Source organism: Solanum pennellii, chromosome 6, assembly GCF_001406875.1.
Source record: "Solanum pennellii chromosome 6, SPENNV200".
NCBI classification, from domain to species: Eukaryota; Viridiplantae; Streptophyta; class Magnoliopsida; order Solanales; family Solanaceae; genus Solanum; species Solanum pennellii.
In genome coordinates this window covers 45,843,858-45,856,046 of record NC_028642.1, presented here as the reverse complement: position 1 = coordinate 45,856,046, position 12,189 = coordinate 45,843,858, and the positions used below count along the sequence as shown (strand labels likewise).

Here is a 12,189-nt window from a genome sequence, read left to right as displayed (position 1 = left end):
GATTTTCCTTCCAGAGTTTTGTATGAAATAAATAGTAGGGAAACTTACATAAATATACTATATCAAAAAAATATTTACCATTTATAGCAATAATATTTTTTCTTTCACTTGACCACTTTTAATTCATTTATAATACAAGTTTAATACATATTACAAAAAATAATTTATTATTCACATATAATACAAGTTTTAATGATGGATAATGCATTTATCACACATTTTGATACACTTATAATACAATGTGACAATTTTTTTACTAAACAAACATAATATATTTCAAAAACAATTATAATTCAAATACATTGCATACATAATTCACTTTAGTTACATATTACAGATTTATCACAATATTGCTATTAAATGGTAATAAACAAAAAGTATGCTAAAATTAATAATTATTTTTTAAAATGTATTAATTTATGTAATTTTTTCTAAATAGTATGGGCCAAAATTTAAAACCCATGCAAGAACTTGTAAATAAGACGTGGTATTGGACTGATAAAACCTATCTGACCCGGCCCACAATGGAAGAGGTTTATCTGTCTACTGCTAAATAGATTTTGACATTATTAGGGTTTTTGATCATCTTCAGCTTCCTTCTTCACCAAGATTTCCAGGTTCATTTTCAATTTCTCCTTCTTTTTTTGCTTGATTTTAGTCTAATTCTACTTATTTCAGTGAAAATATTTGTCCCTTTAACGAAGAGAAACTTCGAATTTGAGTCACTCTTATGGAAGAAATGAGTATATTTGCTTCTGTGATTGGCTTTTGCTTACTTGACATTAAATTTTCTTGCGATGATTTTATCGTGGACGGATGCTCTTTTTTGATCGTCTCTCCACATGTACCTTCAGTAGTTTTTGGATCAGTGTAATACTGATGAACTGCACCTGCCTGTGAGCTTAAAACTAGTGTTTGGTTGCAATAAACCTAACAAGAGATTGGAATTTCTTGTCTATTTTAGTGGATAAAATGTCAACGAAATACTGTTTGTGTCAGTAGTTCTTTGGGGTTTTCGTTTCTTTTGAATGAGAGATTTCTTTCGCTTGAATTTTAGAATTATTTGATGGTAATTGTCTTCACATATTATTGGAAGTTTGGAACATCTTTGCATATGTTGGAATAAGCATTAATAGTCATGAATGCTACAAATATTGTCGAGCAGAGGTAGTAAATTACTATGTCCATATGGACTTACCTACTGCTTGATTTCAAGTTTGGTCTCTTTAGAAAAGATATGATGTTGCCAAATTGTTCGATCATAGAATTTTTGTCCTGCTTGCTTGACTTTGTAACAATGGTCAAATCTATCTTGATCTCATATTCGTGCAGAGCATTTAGTATTAAATGATAGTAGTCTTTTGAAGCCCACCTGGTAAGATGGATAATTGACAAGCATCTTAGGATTCATTAAGAGCTACATCCTCTTTGAATCCATTACCTCTTTGGCTGGACGGAAACATACACCACCTTGATAACTTTTGACTCGTGTCATTAAGAGCTTTGCACTCCAATATCACGATATATCTCTATGCCGTTGTGTCACATTGCTTCAATCATCAGCAAATTGATCTATGTGTTCCAGTGATGTTGAGTTACAGAAATATGTGTGGGTCTGGGTTATGTCCCTTACTATGCATTTCTCTCCATATCAGTGGTTTTCTGAGACATAGTCCGAGTGTTTCCTTTGGGGTTAAATATGCTGGTACACTCTCTACACAGTTTGTTAACTCTCATTTGGTATGGTCTGACTGTAATCAATTTTAAAACATATTTGAATTTTGAGGAAAATAAATTTGCAAGTAGCAATTATAGCTAATTTTTGAGTGATTGCTAAGAAGATAAATACGCTCTCACAAATGTTGCTTGTTAAACCATTGATAGAGATGTTCCATGATAAAGGAATGGCCACGACACAAGTTAAACCTTGTCCCAAAATTGCATCATGTGCAGATAGCATGAACTTGGCTACTGGGTTGGCATTTTCTTGCTTGGCTGCATCCCACAATTTGCCTCAACTTGACTTGTCTCGGATGAATTCTGCCCTTCTATCTTTTCCCTGCATTCTTCCCTTATGGGAATGGGATGGTGGATATTGTTGTTGGCGGACTTTGTTTTTTTTTTTAATCTAATATGTGGTGAGGGGGCAAATATGACGCCACAACGACAAAAAAAAAGTTGAATGCACACACTAAATACGGTGGGAATGGATGGTGGATATTGTTTACATTCATCCCCTATTTGAATGTACACACTAAATGGACATTTATGACGCCACGAAAAAAAAATAAGTTGAAGGTGAACTTTTTTAAATGTTGAGATGAGAAATCTCATATTTTCCTTCTATGATAGTAGCGTTAAAATGTACATTGAACCTTGTTGCATTAAAGATATAAATAAGTCTTTTCAACATTGAAATAACTTACCTTCAATTAAATGTAATTCAAAGCTAGATTTGGAAATTTAGATGCATCTTGTGTTTGAATATTATAATACAACCTGATGGATGTTTTTGCATTTCTCATTATATTATGATGTCTGAATGCATCTTTCAATACTTGTTTTCTGTATAGACCATATAAAATATGAAAATAAATAGAAATGTAACGTCTGATTTATACTGTTCAGCTGGTGTCTATATTAGATACAGCGCTCATTTTTGTACCTGTGCTCCACAAGGTGTTGTGGTAGGAAGGAATGGGAAGCTTATGTCCTGATATTTTCATCTATATGTAATTTGCATACTTGACTATAATACACTCTGACTTTTGAGGGCTTGATTCTTTTATGCAATTAAACCTTGAACTTGCATCAAAAACCAAAAAGGAGAATGAAGTAAACCGTAATCACATACTCACATTTGTCAGAGACATGCACATCTATCAATATTTTCACCAGATGTCTTGTGGTTTCAAACATTCCCAATTCAGCTGCATTCTATGTCTTATTGCAGGAGAAAAAAGCAGAATACAAAAGTCTTAGGTTAGTTCCTTCTGAGAAGATGGCTGGACTTCCAGGATACAGCGCCCTTGCTCCCAAGACTAAGAATCTGGTTATGGCTGGAGGTTTGACAGGATTTGTTTTTGGTGTGTACTACTACACTATGAGAGCTGTTGGAGGCTCAGATGAACTTCAAGTAGCCATTGATAAGTTTGAAGATGCAAAACGCAGCAGTGACGCTGAAGCAAGTTTGGCACCTAAGCAATAATTGTGTCCAATATGAAGGTGACACTGCAATTTGGAAAGAAGTACTGGATGATTTTGAAGGAGTAGAACCAGACTTCAAGCATCTTATGCTTGTTGAATAACTTGTCCTGTTTCTCATGCTTTGCGAATACACACACTTAGCTGTAAAGATATCAAGATATTGCATCCTTTTTTAAGCTTTTATGTTGAGATAAATTTTCTTCTTTTTTGAATTTCAATGTCTACAGATATACAATCATCCTGTTTATTTTAGGTTTTACAGACTCTTCATTTAGTATTCATTGATCTGCATTATATGATCAACTATCTCGTTTTATAGATATAAGTTGAGTTTGATCATCGGGTTGATAATGATTAGAATATAAAATATGGTAACGTTGTATTCCTCAGCATTAACGTATGCTGGGATTATAAAGAAGTAGTAACAAGCTAAAACAAGTATAAAGTGACAAACAATTTATTTTACTGGGTATGTGCAATGCACAGTCTCCCTTAAATTAAGCAACTTCAGGAGCCACCTGATTTTTAGTCTTCAATACTGAAATTCATTTTCAGTCACTTCTTGAGTTGATTTCCATTACTTAACTCATCTAAGCAAAAACTGTTTATGAAAACTTTTAACATTTCCAAAGTGAAAAAGAAAAACCCTCGTTTCTCGTCAAATTCATGGCGATGCTACCTACATTTTCTTCAATTGTTGATGCCGAGAGAAGCGTTTAGTTTGTCAACAAGATGGGGCAATACGTTGATGCTGTCGTGAACTGACTGGTCAACACATGATTCCAGTTCCATTGTGGCGTTGCTTTTGTTCTTCTGGAGTTTGGCACTCTCAAACTTGTCTTGGCACACCATTAGAGACCTGTTCAGTCTTTCCTGTAATTAACCAATAAATTACATTAATAAACTATGCTCATACAAGTGAAACTGCACACCTTTTGCTGGAAGCAAAAAGAAGCAGCTTACCTTTTAAAAATCGAATGACAAATTACAGAAGACTTAAAAATATCATACATGTGTGAATTTAGTACTTCATATGATAAAATTTCAATTAACATAACTAATTTCAACATCCAATGTACAATAATGTTGGCATTGGTCCAACTCCTTAATTGAGATCTAATGGACCAAACGTGCTTCTCGTTGAGGTCACTTTGCACGTCAATGATTAAAGCACACACTTATCCGCAGTGCAGGGCTTCAAGTCCATGAAGCAACGCCGACTACTACTATTATTTTGGGATGAATATTTTTTCATATTTCCCAAATCTGTCTCCAAAACTACTTCATTGAACTCAAGAAAACAAATTATCAGATTATAATAGAAGTAACAAACCCCACAACCCAAAGTCACAGACTCACAGTTGGGTTACAAGGAAGGAAGAAGGAGAGATAAGATGCCTAGCCCAAGATAGGAAAGCTAATCTGAAAAACAAATGACGGTTCAGTCGTTCAGAAATCCAAAACCAGGGCTTGACCAGCCACCCACTATTAAGGGTTCAAGGCAAACCTCCTAATACAAAACCTAAAACCAGAGTCAATTCGATCCATCCAATTTGGGAACAGAGCAGATGCAATATGCCTCTGAAAGAAACTTTTCCATCTCACTTCAGATGCACAAGTGGCTCAAATTCTATTAGTACAGACATTTGGCAAGACTTAAGGTGGTTAATACATCTTAGAACAATACATGCAGTTGAATTATCAAAAAAAAAAACATGTGTGCAGTCAAATGCTTTTCTTGGTTAGTGGTTAAAGGTAAATGCCTTACCCTGAACAATCTTCAGAAGAGAAGCATACCTCTTTGCAAAAGATGCTCACTCTGTGAAGAAAATGCTGAGGATGTCAATCATCTTTTTCTTCATCGTAAAGTTACATGTCAATCTGGTATATTTCTTCGACCGCCTTGGACACAAGATGGTTTCACCCTATACCCCCTTGGAATTTTTGTTAGATAGGAAAAGGATGGCATGTCTAAAGTCTCCTCTAAGATTTAGAACACTATCCCTGTAGTTGTGTGGTGGGTTATCAGAGAGCAACATAAGGCTGAAGGCTTTGAAGACAGAAGAGACAACATTCTAATTTTAAAAACAAATGTGTATTTTTATATTGGTTTAGAACCAACTCTCATGATAGATTTTCTTATTAGTTCTTTACATTCTCTGAGAAGTTATTATTGAGCTTTTGCTTGGCTCTCATAGATAATACACTTGATTTTACTGATTAAAACAAACAAATCGGAGACAAATTAACCATTCTACAGAAACTATTCACACAAGTTGCGAGTATCAGTTCACAAGCTTCAACAGCACCATAATCTCACAAGAACAACAACATAATCAAGTGAGAATCATTTGGACATTTGGTCTCAATTCTCAGAGCTAATGCACTCTGGGATCAATAACTTCTTTTGATTGGTACTCTGGGATCATTATCATCAAATATTTCTCTGCGGCAATTTTCTCTTCTGGCAATTTATTAGCTGAGAGGAGGAGAAAATTTATTTATTTTGAATTGGCTGTTAGAGGAGAAGAAGAATATAAACCTTCCAATTATATCAGTGAACTCTTAAATTGATTCATGTCCCCCACCCCTCCTAAGGAAAATTTTATAGTTATACTGGATACAACAAACCTATTCAACCAGTAATATAATATGCTGAATGAATATCCACTCTATTCTTTGGGTCGCAAGCATTATGTAGGAAAAATGAGAGCTTGGTTGAACTGATGAGAATGTGAGGAAAATCAAAATTAGGAGTCACTTAATCTTAAAAGATGGAGAAGGCAAAAAATGGTATCAACAATCTTAAGAATATACTTCACAATCTCAAGGGTATATGCTATGTAGAAGGTGTTGCTTAGGTGAAATATCTAATTAGTTTATTCAGCATTTTTTCATACATTGCAGTTTGGCAGATCGGGGCAATGTTATTGACAGTTTTTGGAGTATATTGTGCAGTACACTACAGTTTTAGAAGATTGTTAGTCTGCTGGAAGACATATTATGCTGGCAGAATTCGTAAAAAGATTTGGATGTCAGTTCCCCTATGCAATGCTTGGACTCTACAGAGAAACAAGAGGTGCTGTGAAGATAAAAAGGAGATGCCCTCTGTTATTACGTATAGATGTGTGCAGAATTTTTTCTACTAATGGGAATTTAGTTTTGACTATGAATGATATGCTGGAGTTGTTAGAATTTGGAATATGTAATTGTAAAGCAAGTCCTACTTGTAATTTTGCTGCAGTAACATATTGGGATTTGGGAGTGCTTATAAATAAAGCTTTATCCTATCAAAAATTTACACACTTCAAGAAGTGTTGTTGGACTAAGTATGTATGTGTTTGGTTTGTTTGTTTGGGGCTATTACCCTCGCCCTTCAACCAGTCTCTCTCTCTCTCTCTCTCTCTCTCTCTCTCTCTCTCTCTATATATATATATATATATATATATATATATATTTGATAGGGGCAAACGACATGAAGTTTCTTGAGTTGCAATGTCATACTTATAAAGTGAAGATATGCTAGGGCTTTATCTGATCTGTAATATCTAATATGTAGATCGTTTCCTTTTTGAAACGGAACGTGTCCCTGAGTCGCTACTATTCAGATCCCTGATAACAAGCTTCTTCAAATCAATACTAACATATATATATTTTTTGAAACTGGTAACATTGTATTCCTCAGCATTAAGGGCTATGCTGGCCACCTCCAAAAGTGTCAGTTACATAGAAAAACCAACAAAAAAACAGGACTACTCACAAAGCTCCTATGAAATCCACTAGTTGAATTTTTTCTTCTATGTTCATTTCTTTACACCAAAAACCTAAAGTGGTAATTACTTTCCACTTAATCTTCTCTATAGTGCATTCTTTCCCTACAAAAATTATCTGATTTCTCTCCTTCCAAATGCTCCACCAGATACAAGCAGGTATTGTTCTCCACCACCTCCTCTGGCTTTTACTACCTCCCCTTCTGACCCAGCAACTTAGTAGGTCTGCTGCATGTTCTGGCATAATCCAATTTAGACTCATTATATTGGTAAATAGAACCCAGACTTGTGTTGTTACTTTGCAGTGGAGAAACAGATGATTGTTGGTTTCAAGGGCCTCTTTAAAAAGATTACATCTTGAGGCATTAATTTTTCCCCTCTTCTGAAGTTTATCATGTGTCAGGCAAGCTCTCCTAGTTACCAACCAAGTGAAACACTTCACCTTAGTAGGGGCTACACTCTTCCATATAGTACTCCATGGCCCTGATTTTGTTCCCCGCAATTGTGGCTAGATCCCTTTTATACATTCTGTTCACAAAGAATTGACCATCAGTATGATGCCTATACTCTCTTTTTCCCTTTACTTGTCCACTTTTAACCTTTTATTTGTCCCTTAATACTTGTCATTTTTGACAAATTAAGAAAAGAAAATATTTTATACCGATTATACCCTTAATTTATTTAGAGTAAGTGCTTTTGAAAAAGATAGAACCTCTTTCATGAGTAAACTGATTTTGGAATTCTAACAATTAATAGGGGTAAAATGGTAAACTCACTATGTCAATTATTATTTTCTTAATAGATATGCCAAGTAAAAAATGAACAAGTAAATAGGAATAAAGGGAGTACTAGATGAAACCTTCATCAGAAGAACTTATCAAACAAGGAGGAGGGAAATAGCAAATAATATTTCCTAAGGTATAAGAGAAATTGAAAGGCATAAACTATAAAATTACTAATGAAAATTGTTGGAATCATATTTTTCTCAAGCAAAATTGCTACTAAAGTGTAGCTGAAAGGGATAAGCAATTCAATAGCAAGATTATCATCTAAAACCACTACTGTATCATTTCAAGATCATCCAACTGCAATTAGCAAAACTGTGATTTGTATTAATTGGAAAAGAAAGTCAAACATATCAAACAACTCATTGTAAAATTAAAATAACAACTAAACCGCAATTCTAATTAGATAGGTCAAGAACATGGTGCTCTATAGTCTATATCAAACCCACTCCACTTGGTCTCCTTCATTCCCATACTCAATCAGACAAATTAAAGGTTTTAAAACCAAAGATTCATTAAATTTCAAGCTTATCACTACTGATATAAAAATCTCAAACTAAACTAAAAAGCTTCTTGGAAAATACAAGACCTAATGTAAGTGCACCCAATCACACCTAAATCTTAATCTAACTTGTTGGTATCGCCTGCATGGGTACTTTGTTTCCACTATAGTTTATCCACACAGATTCGAAAAGATCATGCTCTTTTGAGAAACTTCCCTCCATGCAATTTGAGATCTACCTCATTTCCTTTTAACACCTTTGATCATCATGGTGGCACATCTAACATCCGGCCCATTTCGAGATTTTTATAAGAGACATAGGGCCAATAATAGTTTATTCGAGATGTGATTATTTCTAATTTTGGATAACCAGTCAATCATCTTAACATCTATACATGTACAACAACGCTTCTTGTGAATATGTTAGGTCCCAAAGAGACAGTATTTACTCTCATATAACATCACTTCCATGCGAGAATTTAAAACAGGAAGAAAACAATGATACCATAGATTACATTATTATGAATCCATGAGATCACCGCTGTGTACCCATAGTTTTATTACTTCTACATAGCCACAATATGCACATATATACTAAGGGAGGAACATCCCATCCACCAATAGGGAGAGTACATGATAAATGGTGCCGTGGAATTGAGAAATCAAGAGGCACAAGTAAAACTTTCAACCTATCAACAAATTTTAAATGATCCACTAAGTAATTGATGAAAAGAATAACTACATTCTCACAAGGATACGCAGAGCTCAGATTTAAGCTATTTGACATAACTCTAAAGTCCATGAGAAGTTCCCATGCCTCACACACAACGTCACCTCCAGCCCAAGGAAATAAAAATCAGAAGCTGCTGCTTTTTCTCTCCTGTCTTTCATCTTCTTTTGTTTCCATGTTTCTTGATAAGTAGGAATTTTACAGCATGTCGTAGGGGCAGAACCTAAGATGAATGTAAGCACTATTTTATAAACTCAGTCTCATAAGGACCACGAAAACCAACCAACTTTAATGCTTTACAAAAGCTCAACACACACTTTTGAATGAACAGAAAATTCACTTAAATAAGAAAAGGGGAAGAAAAGAACTGAAAAATCAATCTATCCTATAAGAACAAAAAATATATGTAAGCTTTAAAAGATACCGTCGCTTGTGGCTATCCATCTCCCTTTTTCTATATGGTGAACTTCACCTCCTACCCCAGGAGCCTAACGATTACCCTTCCCAATTTTACACCTAATGGTGACTTGAATCCCCAATCTTAAAGTTGAAGGTGCAGGAACTTTATCACTAAACTATTCCTCCTTTGTCTCTCACGTTCATCTATCCATCCATTTCATTACTTCCAATTCCATTGCATTCATCTATTCTACATACAGACGTTCAAAAGCTGCCATTATTCTGCCGTAGCCGTTAACTTTGCCTCCTTCCCATCTTATACCTTTCCCTATTCATTTGTTTTACCTCCTTGTCATTACCTTCCAACAACTTCACAGACGCCACCTTCTTTGCCTCTACCTTCACTTGGACTTTTCCATCCCACCACTAGTCCCCTTGATGCCCACTGAATCTACCTCTCAAGACCCCTAGCACCTCTCTAGTCATATCCCTAATGCAACTAGCACCTCATGATGAAATCATTTTTCAGTGTCTTGTTACTGAAAAATACTTTATGATGATAATATTTTCTACCAAGAAGGAGCAATAAGTTTTTTCACTTATTAGTGGAAGCCATTTTTCTTCTCAAGCTTAAACTAACAAGTAAAGACTTTCAATCTTCAATACTAAACAATATCACCAAAATACTATTCTCACAGTTCACAGCCTATCCTTAACATCGTGTGTCACCTACGTTGTACCAAACCGGAAATTATAAAATGATTCCCCTAAGGTGATACGTTTCGACTGACAACAAATTTCCTCTGTACCAAACCCTTCGGGTTGTCCCAGTGGTTTGGGGTTGGGACTTCCATATTGGAGGTTTCAAGTTCGAAACCCCTTGCCAACAAAAGCAAGGGGTTCTTGGTCGAGCTCGTCACACCGGGCTTGCCTTGTGCCGGTTACCTCTCCTATGTGATTTGCGAGCTATTGCATAGGAGCGGGGGTGTTACCCAGTGTGCACCCAAAGGGTAGCGGCTGCGGGTTTTCCTTGTTCATCAAAAAAAAATCCTCTATACCAATCACAGGCAACATTAGACTAAGAAGAAGAATCTCACACCAAGCACTAAAACATAATTATATACATCCTCACCTGTCTTTGGTATTTTTGATAATGGAAAACAAGTACGACCAACGAGAGCCCAATAATAACATACTGTTTTTACCCTTAATGAATTGATTTATGGCCACACACATGATCCAGACCACACATTTTTAAAGACTTCACTTCTTCCTTAAAATTAGTACCAAGTCAAATCGTATCACATAAAATTGGGACTGAGCAAGTAACAAACAGCACATTATCATTGTTTTAGATATGACCTCAAATTCATTTAGCAAGAAAAAAATGAAATTACGTAAAAAGAAATGAACTTCACCTGAAACTTGGCCATTTCATTCTGGAAAAGATTCTGAGCATTGTGCACAGGAACACTGCAATGCTCCACACATCGCCCTATCTCCTCTTGATTTCTTCTCCTATCAAAGCATTCGTAAGCACATCTGTAATAAGCTTGCTGCACATACACATTAAAAGTTAAAACAAAAAAGGACCCCCAATCAAACATACAATTATCAGCAGGTGAGAAGAAATTGCAGAACCTGAAGAGTGAAAGCAATGTGGTCTTGAATGCCGGCGAGTTGGGTTTGGGCAGCTACATTAACTTCGTTGAGTTTTTGCCTTAATCTTTCTGAAACTATCCTCTCTTCAGCTGCTGCTATTGCATCCATTTTCTTCCAATTTGTTTGAAAATCAAGATTTAGGGCTTTACAAGGGTTTAAGAATTGGGTTCCAACTAAGCCCTCTTTTCACCCCACCCCCACCCCCAATCAAGAGTATTTTAAATAATTTTTTTATATCTTAAATCGAGCTCACACCAAATTAAAAAGGAAAACAAATTGAAATCGTTATGTAGAGTGTTTTTACTTTACTCTGGCGTGATTTAAATTCTCAATTTATTGGTTGATGTCTGAACTCTGAAGTGTTTCGATCACTAAAACAAGTTCAAATAATTTTTTCAGACAATGTATAACTTAAATCGAGTTTACACTAAATAAAAAGAAAAAAAAACAATTTTTGAAATCATATTAGCTAAATTTATAAAATTTCACTATTTTTTTAATTTATAATGTTTAAAGGGATAAAGATCAAAAAATATTTTATTGAATGTGAATCATAATTGATGTCCCGATTGATATTTTTGAGTTTTAATGATTATCTCATTGTATTTAAACTAGTGATATTAAAATTTGATGCATGCATTCTTTTTTATTAGTGGAAGATGAGGAAAATAGAAAGATATAGATTTTGAATCAAGAATTTTTTATATCCTTAATTTAAACTTATTTCATATTTTCTTTTATGCATCCCTCGTTTTAATTTCTTTTTGTGTGTGTGTTTCACTAATGATAATTTTCTCTTTTTTATTTTAGTTTACCATTGATACATTTCTTTTATGATATTAAGCTACAAAAGCAAAAAAAAAACATTTATTTAAGTCTTATTATATAATTTCTTTATTTAATATTTATTCAATGTATATATCATCACCCTATAATTGAAGTATTAACGGTCTTTAAGAATAATTGTTTCTCTTTACTTGCCGCATGTTGAAATAACATAATCCTTGAGAGAAATTATTAGAATCGAACGTATTTTATTAATTGATTTATCTTATTAATAATGTTTTGTATTTAGTTATTTATTATTAAAGATACTATAAAGAAGGGGGAAAAATTGATTTTCTAAAATAGACT

At 34.4% G+C, this 12,189-nt stretch overlaps 2 protein-coding genes across 2 annotated transcripts; one reads left to right on the top strand and one right to left on the bottom strand.

The window, feature by feature from the left end:
- Positions 1-519: 519 nt before the first annotated feature.
- LOC107023852 lies at positions 520-3,481 on the top strand. Its single transcript, XM_015224671.2, has 2 exons — positions 520-617; positions 2,954-3,481. The coding sequence occupies exon 2, from the start codon at positions 3,002-3,004 to the stop codon at positions 3,206-3,208; it is 207 nt and encodes a 68-aa protein (XP_015080157.1). The 5' UTR covers positions 520-617; positions 2,954-3,001; the 3' UTR covers positions 3,209-3,481.
- A 165-nt stretch (positions 3,482-3,646) lies between these two features.
- On the bottom strand, positions 3,647-11,228 carry LOC107023851 (protein FAM136A-like). The gene is made up of 3 exons (XM_015224670.2): positions 11,035-11,228; positions 10,812-10,949; positions 3,647-4,080 (listed from the first exon to the last, which is right to left on the bottom strand). Exons 1-3 carry the CDS (start codon positions 11,161-11,163, stop codon positions 3,898-3,900), a joined length of 450 nt encoding a protein of 149 aa, XP_015080156.1. The 5' UTR covers positions 11,164-11,228; the 3' UTR covers positions 3,647-3,897.
- Positions 11,229-12,189: the final 961 nt, after the last annotated feature.

What these genes read in the sequence shown, in the direction of transcription:
- LOC107023851 (XM_015224670.2), bottom strand. Translation starts at nt 11,163, where the DNA reads ATGGATGCAATAGCAGCAGCTGAAGAGAGGATAGTTTCAGAAAGATTA. An exon ending in ACATTGCTTTCACTCTTCAG is followed by an intron (nt 10,950 to 11,034) that starts GTTCTGCAATTT and finishes GTGTATGTGCAG; the next exon opens with CAAGCTTATTACAGATGTGC. An exon ending in ATGAAATGGCCAAGTTTCAG is followed by an intron (nt 4,081 to 10,811) that starts GTGAAGTTCATT and finishes GGTTAATTACAG; the next exon opens with GAAAGACTGAACAGGTCTCT.
- LOC107023852 (XM_015224671.2), top strand. Translation starts at nt 3,002, where the DNA reads ATGGCTGGACTTCCAGGATACAGCGCCCTTGCTCCCAAGACTAAGAAT.